Source organism: Cheilinus undulatus, linkage group 14 (assembly GCF_018320785.1).
Source record: "Cheilinus undulatus linkage group 14, ASM1832078v1, whole genome shotgun sequence".
Lineage (NCBI taxonomy): Eukaryota > Metazoa > Chordata > Actinopteri > Labriformes > Labridae > Cheilinus > Cheilinus undulatus.
The window spans coordinates 29,531,750-29,552,806 of record NC_054878.1 but is presented as its reverse complement, the minus strand read 5'-3'; the positions used below and the strand labels follow the sequence as shown (position 1 = coordinate 29,552,806).

General features: G+C 37.5%; 3 protein-coding genes across 10 annotated transcripts in view; 2 read left to right on the top strand and 1 right to left on the bottom strand.

The window, feature by feature from the left end:
* Positions 1–2,897, top strand: part of tulp4a (TUB like protein 4a) — a 42,310-nt gene extending 39,413 nt beyond the window's left edge. For 4 of the 7 annotated variants that reach the window (XM_041804951.1, XM_041804952.1, XM_041804953.1 and 1 more), the window contains one exon: positions 14–2,897. In XM_041804951.1, coding sequence (XP_041660885.1) covers positions 14–130 — 117 coding nt within the window. In that variant the 3' untranslated portion in view covers positions 131–2,897. The remainder of the gene's footprint in view (positions 1–13) is intronic. The other 3 variants (XR_005992830.1, XR_005992829.1, XR_005992828.1) reach the window with 3 other exon arrangements.
* A 2,622-nt stretch (positions 2,898–5,519) lies between these two features.
* On the top strand, positions 5,520–16,768 carry tmem181 (transmembrane protein 181). Of its 2 annotated transcripts, none has more exons than XM_041805989.1 (17): positions 5,520–5,714; positions 7,407–7,510; positions 9,105–9,172; positions 9,709–9,799; positions 9,912–10,030; positions 10,200–10,316; positions 10,445–10,525; positions 10,690–10,789; positions 10,922–11,052; positions 13,697–13,788; positions 13,879–13,936; positions 14,015–14,117; positions 14,204–14,255; positions 14,354–14,436; positions 14,547–14,636; positions 14,717–14,783; positions 15,388–16,768. In XM_041805989.1, exons 1-17 carry the CDS (start codon positions 5,581–5,583, stop codon positions 15,470–15,472), a joined length of 1,575 nt encoding a protein of 524 aa, XP_041661923.1. In that variant the 5' UTR covers positions 5,520–5,580; the 3' UTR covers positions 15,473–16,768. The 2 variants fall into 2 exon arrangements, with proteins under 2 accessions (XP_041661923.1, XP_041661922.1); XM_041805988.1 differs by lacking the exon at positions 5,520–5,714 and adding an exon at positions 7,005–7,123.
* Positions 16,769–16,773: 5 nt separating this feature from the next.
* dynlt1b (dynein light chain Tctex-type 1b) lies at positions 16,774–18,948 on the bottom strand. Its single transcript, XM_041805987.1, has 5 exons — positions 18,880–18,948; positions 18,651–18,692; positions 18,185–18,308; positions 17,990–18,067; positions 16,774–16,954 (listed from the first exon to the last, which is right to left on the bottom strand). The coding sequence occupies exons 1-5, from the start codon at positions 18,904–18,906 to the stop codon at positions 16,884–16,886; spliced, it is 342 nt and encodes a 113-aa protein (XP_041661921.1). The 5' UTR covers positions 18,907–18,948; the 3' UTR covers positions 16,774–16,883.
* Between the last annotated feature and the right edge of the window lie 2,109 nt (positions 18,949–21,057).

The window sequence follows — 21,057 nt, the reverse complement described above, 5'->3', positions numbered from 1 at the left end:
TTTTTCCAAATAGGTGATGCAGTTTGGCAGGATCGATGGCAATGCCTACATCCTGGACTTCCAGTATCCCTTCTCTGCTGTGCAGGCCTTTGCTGTGGCTCTAGCCAACGTTACACAACGCCTCAAATAAGATGCCCTCCTCTTTGATTACCCTGAGTTATATCTGGGATTAAAATGCAATCTGTTGAAGGGGCTCACTTGATTGGATTGAGATTAAAAAATACTAATTTTTTGAGAGAAGGCTAATACCAGCCATGGTCATAGTGAGAGAAACAATCACGCTGCACTGCACAATGCTGCCACTAGAGTTGGTGCAATAAGCATTGGCTGCATTTGCCAAGGACCCCTTCGAGCTGCCTTGTCTGGCAGTCAGTGGCACCTTGCAATGCATGTAGGGCCAAAGAACTGAGCTTTGGTAATCATCATGCAAATAAATGCTGCTTTAGGTAGAAGAAGCTCATAGTTACATGCTAGCCAATGAGTTAAAGTAGTGAGAGAAAAAGTTGTGGTGCAGTTTTGAAACAAAGCAGCAGTAATACTTGAAAACCACACTCTGGAGAACAAAGTAGTTTTATTTTTCCTCAGAGTGCACAGGTACTACTGGGCACTGAAATCCATTGCTGTACAAAAGTTCAGTGAAACAGTTACCACTTTATTATACTGCTTTTGCTTTTAGGATTTTATTAAATAACATGGTTGAGGGTAGGAGGGTCTTAGTTTTCTAGCTCTCTGCCATTCTTTTTGTTACTATCTCAGTCTATCTCAGTTGGAATGGAGGCTTAGATATATGCATCATTCTGGAGCACTACTAGAAGTTCACACTTTCCACAGCTGTGAAAGGTGTGTCACTGATACAACACTTGGGAGTAAAGGTAGTTGAGGTGAACTGTAGTCTTTTTCATGTGTTTTCCTGGGACTTTGAAGGAAAAATAGATGTTACTCTGCTACACGGATTAATTTATATGTAAATTTTGTTGTTTATCCAGATATGAATTTCACATTATTGTCATTGTTTGTGATATACAATCTTTGTACCCTGTCTACATAGTTTTCAACTTACCTGCTTTATTTGGGAGACTGTTGGCTGAATTTAAAATATGCTGTGCCGTCTGGTGGGAGGGGCTTACAGAATAGCTTTGACTGACATATCCTGTTCTTAGTGTAAAATCCATATACGGTGACATGGGCGCAAAAAGAAGGAGCTGCCAGGGTCTGGGGTTGAATATCTCTGGCGTGAAGTGGTGTGTCACCTGCTGTCACTTCTGTGAAGTGAGTGTGTAGTTTGGAGAGAGGAAGGGAGCTACCCCTGCTCTTAAAGCCCACACTATAAAAACATATAAGCAAGGTACAGGAAATATTTTTGTATATTTCACCTATGCCATTTCATACTCTCTCCAGAAGTCATGTAAATACATATCAGTCAGATGTAAATGTTGTAAAGAGGTTCGGGTGACTTTGACACCTGTCTCCACTGTGTTTTTAGTGTTACTTCAGGTGTGGCGCCAAGCTGTAGTACTGTTTAACTCAACAGCTACAACCACAAAAAAACAAGGTAAAAAGCTGATCATTGTCACTGAATATTTGAAGGCAGAACTCCAATGAAGGATGAAGCTATTGACATATTTCATTTAATAAGCTGACACTGAAATCTTTTTATTTTCTTTCAGGCAGCCGAGCTTGTGTTCATGTTGAACTGAGGACACTAAGCAGGGCCAGTTGGTAGGAGTAAATTATTAGGCACATTGCTTATATCTGCAGTAGGTTGTTTGAAAAAGAAAGTAGAAAAAGGCAGTTTTATTTGGGCTTTATAACAATAGGTAGGTGTGCTTTGGTTCACATGAAATATTTGTGCCAAATTCTGCATTTGCAAAAATGGGTTGAGGGGGAAGATAAAAACAATTCTTACCATGATGAAAAGAAAGCAGTCACTTTGGACCAGCTCTGTTTTGGTCTCTGAATTCATGAGATTATTTCATTCTTTAGTGTGATTTTTCTATATTACGATGAGATGCATGTCTGTCATAGAAGACTGAAGGGGGTTTAAAAATAACAAAAAAGGTCTTTACTGAAAAGCAACATGAGCATGTCATAAAATACCCATCTTTTGTGTTAGTTGTGCAATATTTTTTAGAGGAAAAATCTTATGTTAACACTTTTCATCACAGTTCTTTGAGTTCAGCATCCAGGTTGCTGGTCTGTACATTTTATTTATGAGATTATTTCCTAAAGGAGATAAAGTACTTATACATACTGTATATTGTGGAGTTTTTTCCTGAACATTTCTTTGTGTTGATGAAAAAAAATGTAGCCCATGCTGTGCGATGAAAAGGTGGGGGTTGTTTAAGGAAGGTCGGGAAAGGGCAAATTTTCTGTTTTTTTGTGAAATTTGCATTGGATGGAAAAGATGTGAATGAGTAAGTGCCCAGTTTAGTGTAGTTGATAGACTAGTAATGTCGAGTGTAACTGTCAAGTCAAGGTGTGTCTTTATTCAACTGTGCAGTCTACCAATCCCATCAGTGTTAATCTATTCTCTTTAAACATGTGGTCATGGCTTCTTACGCATACACATACATAAACACAGATTGTTCACATAATTTCACGAGCGTAAGCCACTGAGTTCATGTTCAGAACTGCCTATGGACTCAGGTGAAGGATTCACTTTAAACTGATTTCATGAGATGATCTGTTGTAGATATTGTAGGATCTGGCTTTTCTTTGGAAGCGATATGTGCTTTGTATTTGTAGATGTAGACTTAAACGACAAAAACACTTGAAAAGAATCTGAGTCTGATTTGGTGACTGAACGTTTATAGTTAATGGATAGTAAGGCATGCCATGTAAATTATTTTATAATTGTATATGTCACACATCTTTTGAATAAAACGTAATTGTTTCAGAAAACTTGTCTAAGTTCTTGTAATTATGATGTTCAAGAATTAAGTTGTTTAGATAAAGAGAGCTTTGTTTATTGGGCTTGAAAGAAGTTTTGCATCTCCTCTAAGGGTTTCTTCAGTTGAAGGCTTTTGGAGAAAAAGTGAAATGTCCTCAAAAACCTCAATCAAATTCAGTTGCCCCACTCTGGACCAAGATCTGGATAATCATGACCTGAATGAATGAGAACACACACATACAACTATTATAAGGTGGCTTCATTGTCTCAAATAGTGAACAATATGACTTGTTATGGATACCACAGCTAATTTCATGTCAGACTTTTGATTTTGATGTCAGCCAGATGTTTGTCCAACATCAGGTTATGTTGTCAGTCATCCCAAAATCAGAATCTGGGTGTGACCTGACCAGTCCAACACAATGGACTTAGTCGGTCACACACCAGGTTTTGATGTCGGCTCCAAGTCGGGGAATGACATCAGCTCAATAACATAATTTGAGGTCAATCCAAAATGGTGTTTTGCCTTCATCATGATGTTAAGTTTTTCCCCAGCTATATGCTGGGATCTGGTTACATCTTAATTCAAGGTTTTGATGTCAGCTGAACTTTGGCATCTGCTATTGGTACCGCATCAGGTTTTAATGTTAGTCCAATAATGGGAACTGTTTTCAATCCAAAATCAGGCTTTGACATTGGTCCAACTTAAGTACCAATGTCGTTAAGGTCTTTTGTCTATCCAGTATCTGTTTTGACCCCAGTTCAATGTTGAGATCTGCAGACAATCAAACTTCAGGTTTTGATGCCCTCTTAAAGTTGGGATCTATGCCAGTCCAGCATCAGGTAATGACATCAGCCCAATATCGCAAATTGTCTTTGTAACATCAAGCTTAGATGTTGGTCCCATGACAGGTAATGGCATCATTCTAACATTCTACTCTGTTGTTGGTCCAACATCAGGTTTTAACATCAGCCCAGTACTGGGATTTGCAGGTGTTCCAACATCAGGTAACAATATCATCACAACAACATCAGGTTTTGATGTTAATATTGAGAGCTGTTGTACACGTATTGTTTTTTGACGTCAGTGTTGGATCTGCTGTCTGTCCAAAATAAGGTTTTGACACAAACTTAACACTGGGATCTGTTGTTGGTCCAGTATCGGACTCTGATGTCAGCCCAACATTGGGATCTGCTGGCGCTCCATCAGGTAACTTAGCAGTTCGACACTGGGATCTGTATTTGATAACAAAAGACTTTGACATCCATCCATTGTCAGGTAACAAATAGTCCAAAGTTGGGATTTGCTGTCAGTCCAATGTGATAATGTACTGGGGACTTACCTCTACACTCTTCTGCACCTTGATTACTTTAAGTTAATTGCAAAAATAGTTTATGTTGCCGGAATAAAAAAATGTAGAAATAAAGTATAAAAAGAGAGTAAAATGATTTATCATACCGAATAAAAGTAAAATAGACATTGAAAATGAATCTTCAGTTAACAGAAGATACACTCAACAGTTAAAAGTGATATGACGATGATTATGTCTTTTGAATTTACCATAGGATCATTATTTCATTATGGGACTGTCTCTGTCCGTGGTGCTGAACTCCGATCACGTGACAATTCTCCCGTGTGTTGCCTTGGTGCTTCCCGCCTGTTTTTATTTTTCACGGCGTTTGCGTCTCTTTTTGAACCATGGCCATCGGACCCGTTATACCTTTTATAGTCACTTATTTGGACCCTCTCACTTTCCGTGGGTCACAGTCAGGCTACACCTGTCTGTCCACCCTGTGCCGTTTTCCCTGAGTGATCGTCTGCTTTAGAGAAACTCCATGACTTGTTCTCACTGCAACCCGCAGTCTGTGTAGCAACCCGACTCGACACAGACACTCTGCAGAAAGACAGCACAAGTCTGACATTAATCTAAATGTTGATAATGAACTCACCTGTTGCTAACAGTTTTGCATTAGTTCACATACAAAGTGAATTAACGTGGAGGGATGCTCAGAGTACTGAGAGTGAACCGATCATGACGTCAAAATCAGCTGGTTTAGTTTAATCTCCAAAGGTGGCTTTTAAAGAAGAGAAAGTGAGTTATTTTTACTGAAAATCTGTCCATTTCAGCTGTCAAACAGAGGCCCCAGTCATTACAATAGTAGCCTGGCTCAACTGTGGATGCAGTGATAGGTTTTACATTTCTGTCAGCAAAATTAGCTACTCCTCAAAAGCAAGCTTAACACTTAAGTTATTAAGTGCTGTAATTACCAAGGGTGAATGATTCAATACTGCACAATGATAATAGCCAATATTGATAACAAAATAAGAATAATGCACATTTAATAGATCCTTTCATCTTAAAATATGTCTAATTCTAAAAATGTTTAAACCAAATGAGAGCATCCAAGGTTGTTAAAAATTTTGTCAGATTGCAGGAAATTGCATGGACTTAATTGAGAAAAAAAAAATCTGGGGGAGGACCACCAAACGACCCCCTCCCTACAATTACAACGTCCCACCCACTTTTTCTCCTGACGCCAAAGCTTTGAACCGTCACAAACGGAAAAGCTACGGCTGCATTTTCAATTAGGAGCGAAACAATACTGACAGATCTTTGTTCTGCTGTACGGAGGCCGCCGATCGTTCACGCATATCGCCATTTTCAGCCGTCAGACGGCTCCATGTAATCATGGACAACGACTACTCGATCGGCTTAGAAAACCCTCTGTACAGCGAGCTGAAATACTTCTGTAGGAAAATCCAGGAGGCCTACAACGAGCTAAAAGAGGAGCTGACACCTTACAGAGATGATCGCTTTTACAGGTAGGCTACGGTTCTGTTTATCTAATGATTGGGAAACAATCATGGCTATTTTTCATGTTGTGTGCGGTGAATTATAATGTGGCATTTTGAGCCTTACGGTAGACGACTTATGCATCCTTTACCTTTGAGTTAAGATGGCAGATGTGTTCATCGCCGATTTCCTTAGATTTTCATTTTTTGCGTTTTATCGCGTATTTTAAATTAGGGCAGATTAAGGAACAAGCGTTCACATACCCCCGGTGTTAAAAATAACATAACAATAAGGAAAAATGTAAAAACCTTGTCTTTTTCCCGTTTTGTTTATTTATTTATTTAAATTATTGCTAAAATTTAAACATGGGGTGGGCCACAAGTCAACAAGTGTTGTCTCGAAAAGAGATTTTATTAGGTTATAAGTCCGTTTAATGGTAAAGATTATGTACTGATAATATAAATACCGTCATTCTGACGTGAGGTGTAATTAAAGACCAGTTATTTGCTCAACTGTATTTTTTATTCATGAGAAATTTGGAGAGAACGTTCACGTGCCGTTAGGTCGTGCTACGCATGCGCAAAGTGCCAGACAGCAGAAGCCTGGTAGAATCATAAGAAAATTGATTTGAATGTGAATGTTGCGTCTTCAATTGAAAATTAAGATCAAAACATAAATGTAAAATGACTACAATTAAATGACTACAAATTGGATACCACATCGTATATAATAGGTTTAAATCTATAAAGTCTGTGGCAAGGTAATAGTTCTGATTTTTTTAGTGGTTTTTATTGAGTTTTTCCTCTTTGATTTCAATGTCAGTGTAGTTTTAATTGTTTGTTAATACTGCTTGTTTGTTTCTTTCTTTTTTTATTAGTTTTAGTTTTCAGCAGTACGGGAACGGGCTACTCCATACTTGCAATTTTATTTATTCAAATTTGATGTTTGAATACAAGTCAAGACCTAAGATGAACCATTGTGTTAAGTCTTATTTTGTCAAATCAAGCCATTTTACATTGTCCAGGCTTGGGTGGACATGTCAGTCAGTCTGCTGGTGTCAAAGACTACAACTAAGAAGATTTTGTTTCTTATTTAATTTCATTTTGATAAGTGTTGTAACTAAAGTGATTTTTATATTTTAGTCTTAGATATTTTTAGTTTTAGTGAATTACAATGACCTCTGACGGTGGTTTAAACACCAAATTTGCACTTGTACCAAAAAAAAAAAAAAAAAAAAAAAAAAAAGAAGAAGCAGAGATGTGAGCGTGCGCTTTCATGCCCTTTTTATTGCTTCCTTGGGCTGTCACGTGACCACGGCAGTTCGTTGACGTAGCACTCCAGTTGTCGCAGACTGATGTTGATACACGGATGTGGATTCTCTGTGGAATTTTAACGTGTTTTCTCGGCGCCGAGACTGCGAACCGCTAGAAATGGAGCTGTAAGTGTACATTTGGTTGGCTTAGATGTGTCGCCGGCGATTAAATATATGTAAAGATATGTTAAACCACTGTGCGCCTCTGTTTTCTGCCATCTGGTAGTGCTAGCACAAACTAGCATGGACGCGAGCAGTGTTGACATATCCGCTCCTCATCTGCTGCCTGTAGCCTTACATTAGCCACAAAGCAAATATTACACACGTCGGGTTGTCCCTCTGTCTTTCTGTTCTGAATCAGACGTTTAGCTCATGTGTGTTAGCTCTGATGAATTTATCTTTTTTACAGACTGGCCCCCATGCGGCTCTACACACTGTCTAAAAGACATTTCGTCTTGGTGTTTGTGGTGTTCCTCATCTGCTTCGGCCTCACAGTCTTCATCGGGATTGCAGGTATAGTTGATGAACACTCATCAGACTGGGTGTTGGTCAGTGGAGATATGCTCAGTTTTGTTTTCTTGATTGCAGTACCACTGATATTTTGGTATGAGTTTGATCTGACTTTCTTCTTTCTATGTTGAAATTCTTTAAGCTCTGCACTTGTCATCTGGACTGAATGAAAGCTGTTTTTCTGCAGTGTTTGATTGCTCAGTTAAAGTCCTTGTGGTGAATTTTGGCTGGTTTTGAAAATGCTGAAATTGATAACCATTTTGACCCTCAAAGGCAAAAAGGGTCATCTGAAGGAATAGATAGATAGATAGATGGATAGATAGATAAATACTTTATTATTCCTGAGGGAAATTTAATTCATTTACTATTTACAACTAGTTTATTAGTTATATTCATAAATGTTTGAAACCAATGCTATGGCTAGGTCTCAGACAAAGTGATGAACATCATGCTGCAGAAGCAGCCTTTTTAAAAGCTGTGAAAATAAGAAATCACCACTTACACATGTATTGGACAACATCAGCAGAGTGATAAGTGGTCCCTCTTTGTCCATCGAGAGCACAGAGATGAACAGAAATCAATGCTTCCTCACAAATGCTTTAACATGGGAGAATTTGTAAATGTTTTTCTTCACTATTATAAACTGGTAAAAAGATGTAAAATAGGGTACTCTCAGTGCGAGGTGGGTATCTCCAGGATAATGCCAGCTGCTCTTGGAGATAAAACACATTGTCTAATGCAGCTTTTCTTAACAGGTGTGCTGTGGCATCCTGGAGTGCCTTGTGGCATTGTCAAGGGGTGCCCCCAAAATGCTTTGTATGTAAACAAGAATTATTATGAATATGCAGAACATTAGCTATCCCTGAAAAGATAATTGGTATTGTCTCATATGCTCCTGAAATCATATCAATGGAGGGGTCATGCATTTTTTTTTCTTTTCGGTGTTGCAGGTGTTCATGGTGTGATTAAACACATTATGGAGGGTTTTTAAGGGCAACACATCACAATGCATTTTGTCCAAGGCATTGAATAGTTTATGAGAGTGCTTTAGTGATTTATCATATTATTTCTGTTACTAAATATATCCCTCAGCAATCATAGTGATGTAAATCATTTTTTTCTCTTTTTTAATCAACTTAAGCACACTTGAACATTATACATCCTTTGCATGTTCTACCCTCTTTAATTTTAGGATGGGACATGTCACATTTAAGAAAAACTTTATCATGAAATTCTATTGTAATTTCACAGAGATACTTTTTGAACTTAGTAGGATAGCTGTCATTTCATAAAAACAAAACAAAACAAACAAACAAACAAAAAGCATCCTAAATATTAAGTAATGAGCAAATCTGTTTGTCTATTTACTTTTTGTGTGAGAAAACCTTTTTTGGATGCTGTTATCTGGAGGAACATTCTACATAGGTACATTTTTTGCATCCAGATAAAGATGTGTCTGCAGCAAAATTGAAATCATCTGATTATTTCTGACAAATTCCTCTGAATAAGTTAGGGATATTTTGCTGTCATTTAGGGTTTTACCCTTTTTTGAGTGTTTAATTAAGACTTTTTGTGTTTTTTTTCCTAATTCATACAGGTCCTAAAATAATTTTTGAGCAAGAGTACAGTGGTGATCAGCTACTTGTCAAAAATGGCTCAATTAAGGTAAGAAGAGCAGCATGCTTTTCACATTAGGAATGCAATGCTAACTTGCTGTTTGAGTCAGCACAAATAAAAGGCAGTTAAATAAATGAAAAGTGTGACTTGTGAAGAAAAATAAGAAAGGCATATTTTATAAATATGTTGCCAGAGTTAAGATATAAGAATCATGTTTATTGGAAAATTGACTTTACTCCTATGTCTCTATAAGAAATAAAAAAAGAATAATGAAAAAATTGTATCTGGAACCAAGTTGAATGTAGTGTTACATCCCTAGGTTATATCAGTGCTGTCTAACATACTTGTAACATACATCAATAACAATTTACTGATCGAAAAGTAGCTTCAGTATATTTTTTGTTCTGTTTTCAATTACTTAGTGAACTTCACCGATACCTTTTCACTCTTATTTTACTGTCATCTCATGTTTGGAGACACCCTTTCAGTTTTGTGCTAATATTCAACAAAAGATGCCATGTCACAGGAATAACTAGGAGTATCCCTTTTAATAATTTATCATGCTGTTTGTTGTTTTCTTTCAGACTGGGCCCTTTAATCTAGTTTCTACTCCCCTCACTACCTACAACCAGCAGCTATGGCTCACCTGTGTGATGCAGGCTGAACACAGCAACAGTAAGATCATCAAAACCGTCTGCTATGCTAGATAATACAGCTCTCTCTATTATTATTAGGTAAAGATAATAGTTTTTGGTTGATACAATGATTTCATTGCTCTCTTTGTCAGTGGGAGATTTCCAGCAGCCTTTCGAGATCTATGTTGAGCTAAAAGGAGTGATGTCAGATGCCAGTGTAATGCACATTAATGATGTACACCAGAAATCAAGAACACTACACTGCAACCCTGTAAGTGTCCTGCAGTACAGCTGCATTTTTTTAATTGTATAGATGTCTTCTATATTTTAGGAAGGCAGCAATAGCTGGATTTTATTATAGAAAATTATATTAGATCTGTATTGGAATTAATTTGATCTTTCCAGTGATGTTTTTTTTTTTTTTTTGTATTTCCATCAAGAAATGTGATGAGATCATTGTGCTTCATCTGGGCTACTTGAACTACACCCAGTATCAGGTCCTGGTCAGTTTCAAAGGCCTTGAAAATATCACGTATGACCTCAAGGTTAATTTTGTGGTAAGTAAGTGAAGAACTCCTGCAGGGTTTCTTTTCCAAAGAAAGAAATAAACAAAGGGTGAAATTTGTCTTACTGCTTCTTTTGATTCATGGTCTCACAGTTTTGTTTGTTTGTTTCTCTCCCACAGTGGAAGACGTACAACTCAACCTTCTCACAAGTGGAGATCTGGTTCCGGTTTGTCTTTGTGGTGTTGACCTTCATGGTGACGGTAAGAGCTCTGATACTTTGATAGATTTTATTCTTAATCAATTTTAAATGATTGCTTTTCCAATCCAACCAAAACACAACAAGGAACAGTGTTAACAATTGGAGACCAAGATTAAAGTGAATGAAAGCAGGGCTGACTTTATTTCCTCTGTATATCGTTCTCAGTGTATGTTTGCACACTCACTGAGGAAGTTTTCTATGAGGGACTGGGGCATTGAGCAGAAGTGGATGTCCATCCTTCTCCCTTTGCTGCTTCTCTATAATGGTGAGTTTTTCCATAGTTTACATTGCAGTTTCATGTGAAACCTGCAAATAACACATCCTGTCCATTTTGCTTCTTATTTCAAGCTTTGTTTGTCAGATGTGTAATGTATTGTATTTTCTTGCTTTTGTTCAGATCCATTTTTCCCGTTGTCGTTCCTGGTGAACAGCTGGTTTCCAGGGACATTAGATGCATTCTTCCAGGCTCTGTTCCTGTGCGCCCTGCTGCTCTTCTGGCTCTGTGTTTATCACGGCATTAGAGTTCAGGTGGGTCTAGTGACTAAATTTTCTTTACTATTGTTATTTGCTTTTAATTTTTTGTGCAGACGTGGTAGCTCTTGGTGTTTATGTCCAGTCTGTTCATGCAGGGCTTCCCAGTAGCGCTGGCTATCCAAACCACAGATTAGCTTAAAAACTACAGCCTGATGCTTTTTCTCTGTTGTTGAGTCTCATCAAATACTTTGGATTGACAAATTGCAACTAGCTTTCCTGTATGTTTCAGAAGCACACACTAGCAAATGAGTGAGGATGTCTGTGTATGTGTGTGCATATTACTGGAAAGGGCTCATCAAAGTCTGCTTTAGATAACACCAGCATGCATCATGATGGCTGTACAGCAAGTATTAAAGTTGCAATGAGAATGCACAGTGAATTTTAATTTCAAAAGTTCATATGAAAATGCATTGTTGGGCGCACTGCATTCTGCAACATGCGCTTACGTTTTTTCTCTATATATATTTTAACATTTTTTGGATCTTTAGCAAGTTGTCCATGACTAAGAAACTGGTGAAATATCTCCTCTTACTCTCCCATTAAGCATCAGTGGTGCTTAAGTCACCTGTGCGCTTTTGCAGCTGATTAGACAGAGGAATGGGGAGATGGTCAAGTGTCCCTTCCACTAATGTGTGATAAATTGAGATGTCTAATGTTAAATATGAACCTCTCTTGTTACTTTTAACACTTTTTATGCAGTGGGTGTTGATGGTATTATTCTGTGCTCTATAAATTTGGGATCATACGCATCCACAACAACTTTCTTGTGCAGATCAGCTGATGTAGCCTAACCGCCAAATACTGATCAACATATTTCACATTGTAAATTGTGTTATGCAAGAAATAAACGGCTGAATGATACTGATATAAGATCAGGCACTTGCAAAGAGAGACTGTAGGAAGTAGAGCAAAAGCTCTGTGTGTATGAATAGAGCAATGGTGCATGCACACACATTTGGACAGCAGAGTTTAAATGAAAAAGTAAATAAAGCCATTTTTACACATAAGCTGAAATTTACTGAAAAAGAAGCAATATTTCTAATCTATATTTGTCAAAGCTTTGTTAACAATCTCCTTTGATGCCTCTATTATTTTTTACAACAATAGAAAAGTGCATTAAAAGCCACACAGACTGCAAAAATACAGTATTACCACCCTCAATTACAAGGATTTGGATTTGCACAATATAAGAATTACTTGTGGACCTCTGTGTGTGCTGAAAGATGGTTAGGTCATTTATCCTGGAATTTTTACTTCAGAAATTAAAGACATGGTCAGTTCACCAGGGCTGTAAACACAGATGTCCTGCGCTATTATTACAAATTATCACAGATCTCTAGATAACACTAGTCCTGTGCAAACAGGAAACATTACAGGGCGGACATACAGAGACCAACAACCTGGCACATGCATACTCACACCTGTGGTCAATTTAGAGTCTCCAGTTAACCCAGCAAGCATGTACTTGGTCTGTTGAAGGAAGCCAGAGTACCAAACCAGAAAGTAAGAATTAGGGATACACAATATTGGGTTTTTGCCGATATCCGATATGCAGATATTTACAGATTCATTTTAGACTATACCTACCGATGTCGATAGTGATATTTAAATATGCTTATTCGAACAAGAAATTTCTTTTGTCTTTTGAGGAAGACCAAGGAAATAAACTTTAGTCCTTAAAAAACATTTTAAAGTTTAAAGAATGAGGGATAAATAAAGAAAAAGACCTCAACTGACATAGGTCTGTTGGTTCAGCCTAAAACTCCACTAATTTATTAGTAGGCCTATATATGGACAAAATTTACAGTCGATATATGCTGATATACACAGGCAAAACATCAGATGTAAATATCAGCAGAAATATTTATATCTACCGATACCGAATACCAGACCAATAATATCGTGCATCCCCAGTAAGAATAACATGTAGACTTACTTCCTGGGTTTTGATTCTGAAACAGTTCAAATTGATGTTGTTTTTTGACAGCTTGGTATGGGTTTTTCATTCGTGTGGGTCATTGGGGTCTCAGCATTCATTAGATACAGATGGGGTGGCAACAAGGAAAAAAGGTCAGGAGCTACTTTTGTTGGGGCATATTTGAGATCATGGCTCTCTTCACTGTGTGCTTATTTTCTCATTAGGGCACAAGTATGCTTTGTTCATTTCAAATTCCATTTTTATGCCTCCACCTGATGATAGCTGAGGTCACAGGCCTCTATCTGGGCCATCCTTGTGAATGCAGTATATCAAGAATGCTTAGGGGAATTTTCCTTAAACTTCATATAAATGTCCACTGTAATGCATGCATGAACTGGTTAGATTCTGGAGGTCAAATGCCAAGGTCATTGAGCCTGGTAAGCCCTTCTTCTTTACCCATCAATGTGCTTTAATTGTCCATCAGTTGGAGTCCGCACAGAGGCATTTAAAACCCAGGCAGTATTTCTTGTTCTGTCCTTGATCTGCAGTCTGCATAAACTCATCAGTTTCTGTTTTCCATTGGATTGGCCTATTCTTTTAAGGTTCTATGTCTTTCTCTTGTTCTCTCTCTCTCTCGCACGCTTCTTTTTAAATGTATTTTTTATTTTCATTTTTAGCTCATACAAATTTTTGTTTTGCCTGTTCATGTTGTTTCCACAGGGTGAGAGGAAATGTTTAACGTTCTATCTGCCTAAGCTGATCATCGTGGGTCTTCTTTGGCTGTCAGCAGTAACACTGGGCATATGGCAAACGTAAGACTAATTCAACTAGCAAAAAGCATCCTGATTCATATCAAGAAGACAACAAGGTTAGAAATGCCAACTCTGCTTCTAAATTTACAGGGTAAACGAGCTCCAAGACCCTACCTATCAGTATAAAGTGGACATAGCAAACTTTCAGGTGAGCATTTAACCTCTATTGAACTTGAATGACTATACTAGCAGTTATTTATCATGATGTGTCATGGTTTTCCTCCAGGGCATGAAGGTCTTCTTCTTGATCATCGTTGCCCTCTACATCCTCTACCTGATCTTCCTTGTTGTCCGAGCTTGTTCAGAACTTAAGAACATGCCTTACTCAGGTACTGCAGCACACTTAAAACTCTCTGTATCTGATTCAAATACAGATAGTTTTGCTATGAGAATATTAACGTGATTTTTCCATTAGATCTCCGGCTCAGGTTTTTGACTGCGCTGACATTTGTGGTCCTTGTAATAAGGTGGGTTTTAAGAGGATTACTGAAATAAAACTATTCCCGTTTGACTGTTTTTGATTATTATGTTTAATTCGGTGCTGTTTTTCTTATCGATCCTCCAGCATGGTCATTCTTTACCTGAGGTTTGGTGCCAAGGCTCTCCAAAACAATTTTGTTGCAGAACTGTCAACTCATTACCAAAACTATATCCTTTCAAACTTTATTTCATTTTGATGGTGATTTGACTCAAGCATAATCTTGTGAGTTGTTACATGTATTTCAAAGTGAGAAATTATCCCTTAACTCCAGACTTACCTGCTGAATTTCTGTCATTCTATGGCCTATTAAACTTCTACTTGTACACATTAGCATTTGTGTACTCTCCCTCCAAAAATGCCCTTTATGGTAGGTAATACAGCTCAGTTGCAATGCTGCTGTTATGGAACTAATTCTATTAAACTAACTAGATTTCTTTAATTTTTCAGACTCCCAGCTGAAAGATAACCCAGCTTTCTCCATGCTAAATGACTCAGATGATGAAGTAATTTATGGGTAAGCATTGTTTTTTCCTGAATTCCTGCAGCCTGTTGCACCAGCTTTACCTAAGGTATGGTGTAAAGTCCACACTAAACCCTATGTTGAAACTAGTCAAGGTGCAGCTTAAGTTGTGTCATTATTTGGTATTTATCTGAAGGGGGGTAATTATTTTGACCCTGCCAGTTTTTTGTTTTTGAAATTATTTTGCTTGTGTGCAAAGTAAAATAATGTAGGAAGCCAAAATAAAACTGGGATGTTTGGAAAAGCTGTGATGAAAATTATTTGCTCTGTTTAACAGCACATGGGAAAAACTCTATTTTTCATAGGGGGGCTTGTAATTTTGTCCTCATCTGTATATTTAAGGAATGCAATGTATTGTGAAGAACACACTACAGAGTCCAAACCATTTTCGTCCTTTCAGTTATCCCACAAAACAATCACCATGACATCCAAACTATACACCTACTAAAAGATGTACGAAGAATTTAAGATAAAACGTAAGCCTACGTAGGAACTATTTCAACTGGTGTTACATCTCAAATGGTCTATCAAAAGTTGTTTAAACTAGGCTACATTTGAACTTTGTGATGTAACTAAACCAGTGTTTTTTTCTGTGAAGGAGTGATTACGAGGACATGCCTTTACAAAACGGACGTGCAATCAAAGCAGCTGCCAAGTACCAGGATGACACTGACAGCGACTGATGGGATCTCAAACCTTTGTGACGTTCCCCTTTTTTGTCCCAACATTTTACACATTACCACAAACTACTGTGTCATGTGTATGTGTAAATAAGGAGTATTTACATTGTTAAAGCAAAATGAAAACATGTAAGTGTACATAAATATATTTTTAAAAAGGAAAATCTCCATGTCTACTGAATGTACTGTACTTTTACTCAAAGTCAAAGCAGGAAGCCACTTGCGTTTTTCTTTTTCTTGTTTTTGCTTTGACATTTTCATCAAGGGAAACAAACACTGATGTAAACTTATAAACTTTTCTTTTTTTTTTTTTTTTTTAATCAGATTATGACCTTTTTCCCGTATGACCAGCATTGCTTTACAGCCTCATGATTACAGTGAACGGGAAAAGTGCTAATATTAATTGAGAAATTTTCTGGTGTGAAATCATTCTTTTTAATGCTTTGTGTTGAACCCCTGTCGTCTCTCTATACTTGCACTGGGTTGTTTTGCCATTTCCTTATGCTTTCTTTGACAGTCTGGGTTGAATTAGACTGTTTATATCTGGCCAAAGCTGAGTGACATCACAATTTAGGTAGAAAGTAAGGAAAACCTCTGCAGCATTGCACTCTTATATGTGGTACTTTGTGACTCTTCAGCTCTGCATGAATCATGCAAATGTAAATATAGAGGACTTCTGCTTAAGTTAACACCACTTGTCTCTTACCACTCATCTTGCCTTTGAACGCAGCTCTGTAATTGCACTGGCTTAATATTGTTAATTATTTGGTACTATATTGTATTATATGACTACCTGGATGGATGGACTTTGAAGAAATTTGTGAATTTTACACAACTTTGTGTATGTTGACTTCTAAAAATCTTGAGACATTTCTTATTCCAGCATATTCATTAGTTTTACCATTTGCAAAACATGTTTGCCTTATGTAAGATATAATGTTATCATTTTCTCAGTTGTAACTTCCCTCATATTGCCAACAGTGGGAGACTTGCTGCCCTCACAGCCAAAACAAATACTCCTCTGTACAGATACTGTAATATCTCAGTATGTCAAAATCTGCTCCTAATCAAGACTGTGCCTTGTCTTTATAACAGCCTTTTTCTTTTAAAAAGGGCAGCATTCTCAAATACGTAAACATAAATGTATATTGTGTGAATGTAGCTGATGATCATTTGAGGTGGTTAAATGAGATTGTTCTAGGTCGGGATGTGTTAAAAGATTTGCAATTTCCATTGCTTTATGACATAAAAGCTGTACATGTTCCGTCATGTCATGTAAATAAAGAAAAGTTTACACTGTATTGTTTTGTTTTCATTCAGTTTAATCAATATAAAATTAACATGAATCCAAAATGTCTTTACATAACATCCTAGTTCTTAAAAAGTTCAAAACGTTCCACAAATAGAAGTTGGTTCAGATAGCCAAGCCAAAGACACTGACAATACAATACATGGACTTGTTCTCCCATCTCACAGCACAGCTCCCTGTAAGGTGGAAAATACAAAATCGGTGATAATATTTAATTTACATTTGAATGCAGACAAAATGTTTCTAAACAGCTGTCCAATCTAAATCTTAAGCATTTTAAGATGGCTTCTTCGCTGAAAGAGCACACTGAGTTCAAATGTACAGCTGTACTGCATTTGCTCTGTTTATTCACAACTCAGTTATTTAATTCAAATCATTTAGTTGCAGTGAAGAAAATACTCATGCAGCACATCCCATATTATATAAACGCTACATTCAAAAATTAGAAAATCATGTAAAAGTTCACTTTTTTCTAATTTCCATGAATTCCAGATTAATCTCAAACAAGGTGAAATATTTAAGACTTGTTTGTCTTAATATTGATGATTAGGATATTGTGGAAATGTCCAGTTTGCAAAGGTTTCCCATGCTTCCATCTGCCTGAGAACCTTTATGAAGATACTGATTTCTGACTTGACACCTGCCCACAGTGAGGACAAAACTACCAGAAACTGGTCTGCTGACCATGGTACTACTAGGCTTGATTGGCCAGCCAACTGGCCTGACCTGAACCTCATAGAGAATCTCTGGGGAAATGTAAAGAGAAAGATAAGAGACACCAGACTCAACAACACAGGCAAGATGAAGGCTGCTATCAAAGCAACCTGGGCTTTGTAACACCCCAGCGGGGCCACAGACTTACTGGCTCCATGCCATGTCGCACAAATTCAGTAATTTGAGCAAAAGGAGCTCTAACCAATTACTGAGTGCATACATGTGCACAATATTCCAAAAGGTCAACATTTCTGTATAACAAATCCTTTTTCTGGACTGATGTTTTGTAATATTCTCTTTTGAGATAGTAGATTTTTGTGAGCTGTAAGCCGTACTCATCAACATTAAAACAAAAAAAACTTGAAATAATTCACTCTGTAATGATGACTCTACGATGTATGGAAGTTGCACATCTTGAGTGAATCACAAGGAAAAAAAAAAAAACCTTTTGCATGATATTCTATTTTTTTAGATGGACGTGAATGATTTTAATTTACCATCAGTAGAGTTATCCCAGAAGCATGAACTGGCTGTTTGCAGACCTGCCCCATTTTTCTGCATGATGATACAGGTTACTGTGGGAAAACACATTAACACAATTTATAGATTTATAAATTTATAAACCAAAAGAACCAAATGAATGCAAATGTTAACTTCTTAATATTACTTAACTAGCAGAGAATATACTGTACCTATATATTTGAAGGGCTTCCCCAGCTTGCTGAGTTGACTAAGGCACTGCTCCACAACACTGGTGGTCCATTGGTTCACTCTGCTGTGTTGGTAGGTATTTCCTCCTATGGCTGCCTCTACTGACTGCATACGAAATCAATAAAGTGATGGCTAATTAACAACTGATCAACACACAGAGCCTTGTGCTTCTCTAAAATGTGGTAATTTTATTTTTATTCAGTGTTAGCAGCGTTAGTTTGTTTGACTCAAACATATATGCATAAAACCCAACCAGCGAAACATTGTGTAAAAAGGCTCTTAAAATTAGCATGATTATTTCAACCAACTGTGGGATATAGTCCATAGCAACCGTGTCAGTGTCCCTAGCAACCGAAGGATCGCTGAAAACAAAGCTTATTTAAGGGTTTTCCAAGACATATTTTTAAAGGACAAACCGACTTGTGTCAAGGAAGTCTGTTTGCTTACCTCTTTGATTATTTTGCTTACTTCTTCAATGACGAATGCTGTCTGAATGTTGAGAAAGAAAACAATCCAGTTTAAGCTAGCCAGCTAACAGTGCTATTCATCTTCAGCGATCTTGAAAGGGGGTTAAAGTTTTTTAAACACCGTGGAAACTAAGATTTTGTAGTAATTTCTGCTTGTCGTTCATAGATTAAAAAAAGCATCAATTACTACTTTTATAAACAAAACCCACCTCCTCTTCTGTTTGATACGCGTCCATGACTGTTGCTGCAAATGACGTTTTAATCAAAGTAACTGACGACTTGACTTCCGGTTTATTCCTTCAGAATAAGTCAGGAAGTGTATGAATAACTAATAACTCGCTATCCAACTTAAAACCCGTTTTCTCTATCATCGCAAGGCCGGCCATGGTGTGTGTGTGTGTGTTGGAGGGGGGTTAGTACAGTATAGCCGTTATGACAGTCTTTAAATGTCTTTCCTTGAAACAGAATTACCTTTATTTGGTAATGTCAAGATGGGAACACCAAACTAAACTGTTAGGAAAGTAATGTCGGACTTTACCTCCACTTGTCCGCTTGTCTTTAAAAGCACTTAACATGAGTTGTTTCTTATCATCAATGTTTATTTTAACATTTTAATCTTAGTGTTTAGTGTATTTTGTCTGACAGTTTCTTGAATTATGAATCAATGTTGTTGTTTGTTGTTTTTATCTCTGGGATAAACTCCCGTATGCACAACAAATTTACCTGTAAAAACATCTACCTTGAAATATTTTCTTGGTAACTGAAGAGACTTGACAACATTGTGAAAGAGTTGTCCATGGCCGTTAGAGATTTGCTGCATGTAACAAGCGGGTAACATGTAACATGTTTCCCCTCCCCTTCTGCTGGTCAGTTGTGGGAAATGTAGTACCTTTACTTAAATGACCGTTGTCGTACACTGAGGCGTGGGGCTGCAGGCTTGAGGACATTTTCGGGTAAGACCATGCAATAATAAAACACTGTATGATTTTAATTATTCGAATCACCTGTACTGCTTAATGCCACACATATAATGCATTGCTTACTTGAAATAAAACTTTATTATCTCTCTGTGGGGGTTTGCAAGTTGCTAGCTTATGTAATGCAAGCTAAATTCTCAGCGGTGCACAATGTGCTGTTAAGGCAAATGCGAGTTGAGATTTGATTTTAACGTCTCTCCACGAGATAGAGTTGCCTTGAAGTTTGTTTTGGTGTTAAATCTTGCTAACCGAATCACCGACATATGTCGGCCCCGACTAGGGGAGCGCCCGCTTGTAACACGGCAAGTCGGCCTTCCAATTTTAGCTAACGGTTTTTGATCTAGCTTACTTTTTTAAGGGGAAAACACGTAGATAGACTTAATACCCATCCAAATACCCCGTTCACCACTCGAAGGAACTGACAGTCTGAAGTCTGTAACTTTAGGTTTTTTAAGCCACAGTCTGAAATCTGTAACTTTAGCTTTTTTAAGCCACAGTTTATACTCCGCTGCGTCATACTTAAGTTTGTGTTAACCTTGAAGATTTACTTCTGTAGCTTAGGGCAAACGTTGTTGCGTTTAAAGCTGTATTTCTACTCTCCTAATAGTTGGAATTTTAGAAACAAGATGTCACTATCCAAAAACCTTTTACTACGTTTTACAACCAGGTAAGTGCCCTTTTAACCACTCCCTTATAATTGCGCCCTGCCTTTATTTTGAAAACAAAACGGAAGCGTTGACAGCCCTTACAAGCACTGGCTTGCCTCTTACATCCGTCCATTTTTAGAGTCAGGTTCCGACACCGGTTGACTTCATTATGTTGGAGTGAAATTAACACATTTCACTTAGCTGGATACTATCAACTTCGCATGTTTTGTCTCGTTTGCGTGTATTTGTAGTTATGAATACAGTAGCTGTGTCGATAGCACACCAAGGACATAGTACAAGTCTCCTCGCTTGTTTTCGTCACAAGAGGGAGCTAGAGCTCAGTTTATGGTCGTGACAGAAATGAGTCTCAACGTACTATCATTGCCCTTTTCATCCGCACGTGCGATTGTGTATGAATGACCATGCGGATCCTGATAAATGATTAAACCGAATTAACAAACTTTCAGTATAATAAACCATTTAAACTACAAGTTTTAGGTTTTAGGACATATTTTGTTACTGGTCGCTTATTGGCCAGCAACTTCCCACGTGACCAGAAATAACATATGGAAACGGTCACTCACTGTATATTTAGTGAATAAAGTGTCCTTTCTGGTCTTCTTTTTGTCGCCGATCGGTCGTCAAACATCTTAATATGTGATTGCCATGTGTGACGTCTCTTTTCAGTTCATCATGGGAAAATTAACCATGACTGAAATGCATAATGAGCGGATTGACTAGCTCACTTCGGCGATTATTTGGT

What these genes read in the sequence shown, in the direction of transcription:
- tmem181 (XM_041805989.1), top strand. Translation starts at nt 5,581, where the DNA reads ATGGACAACGACTACTCGATCGGCTTAGAAAACCCTCTGTACAGCGAG. An exon ending in ATCACGGCATTAGAGTTCAG is followed by an intron (nt 11,053 to 13,696) that starts GTGGGTCTAGTG and finishes TTGTTTCCACAG; the next exon opens with GGTGAGAGGAAATGTTTAAC. An exon ending in GTCAACTCATTACCAAAACT is followed by an intron (nt 14,437 to 14,546) that starts ATATCCTTTCAA and finishes CTCCAGACTTAC; the next exon opens with CTGCTGAATTTCTGTCATTC.
- dynlt1b (XM_041805987.1), bottom strand. Translation starts at nt 18,906, where the DNA reads ATGGACGCGTATCAAACAGAAGAGGAG. An exon ending in CGTATCAAACAGAAGAGGAG is followed by an intron (nt 18,693 to 18,879) that starts GTGGGTTTTGTT and finishes CTCAACATTCAG; the next exon opens with ACAGCATTCGTCATTGAAGA. An exon ending in TAAGCAAAATAATCAAAGAG is followed by an intron (nt 18,309 to 18,650) that starts GTAAGCAAACAG and finishes TTTCGTATGCAG; the next exon opens with TCAGTAGAGGCAGCCATAGG.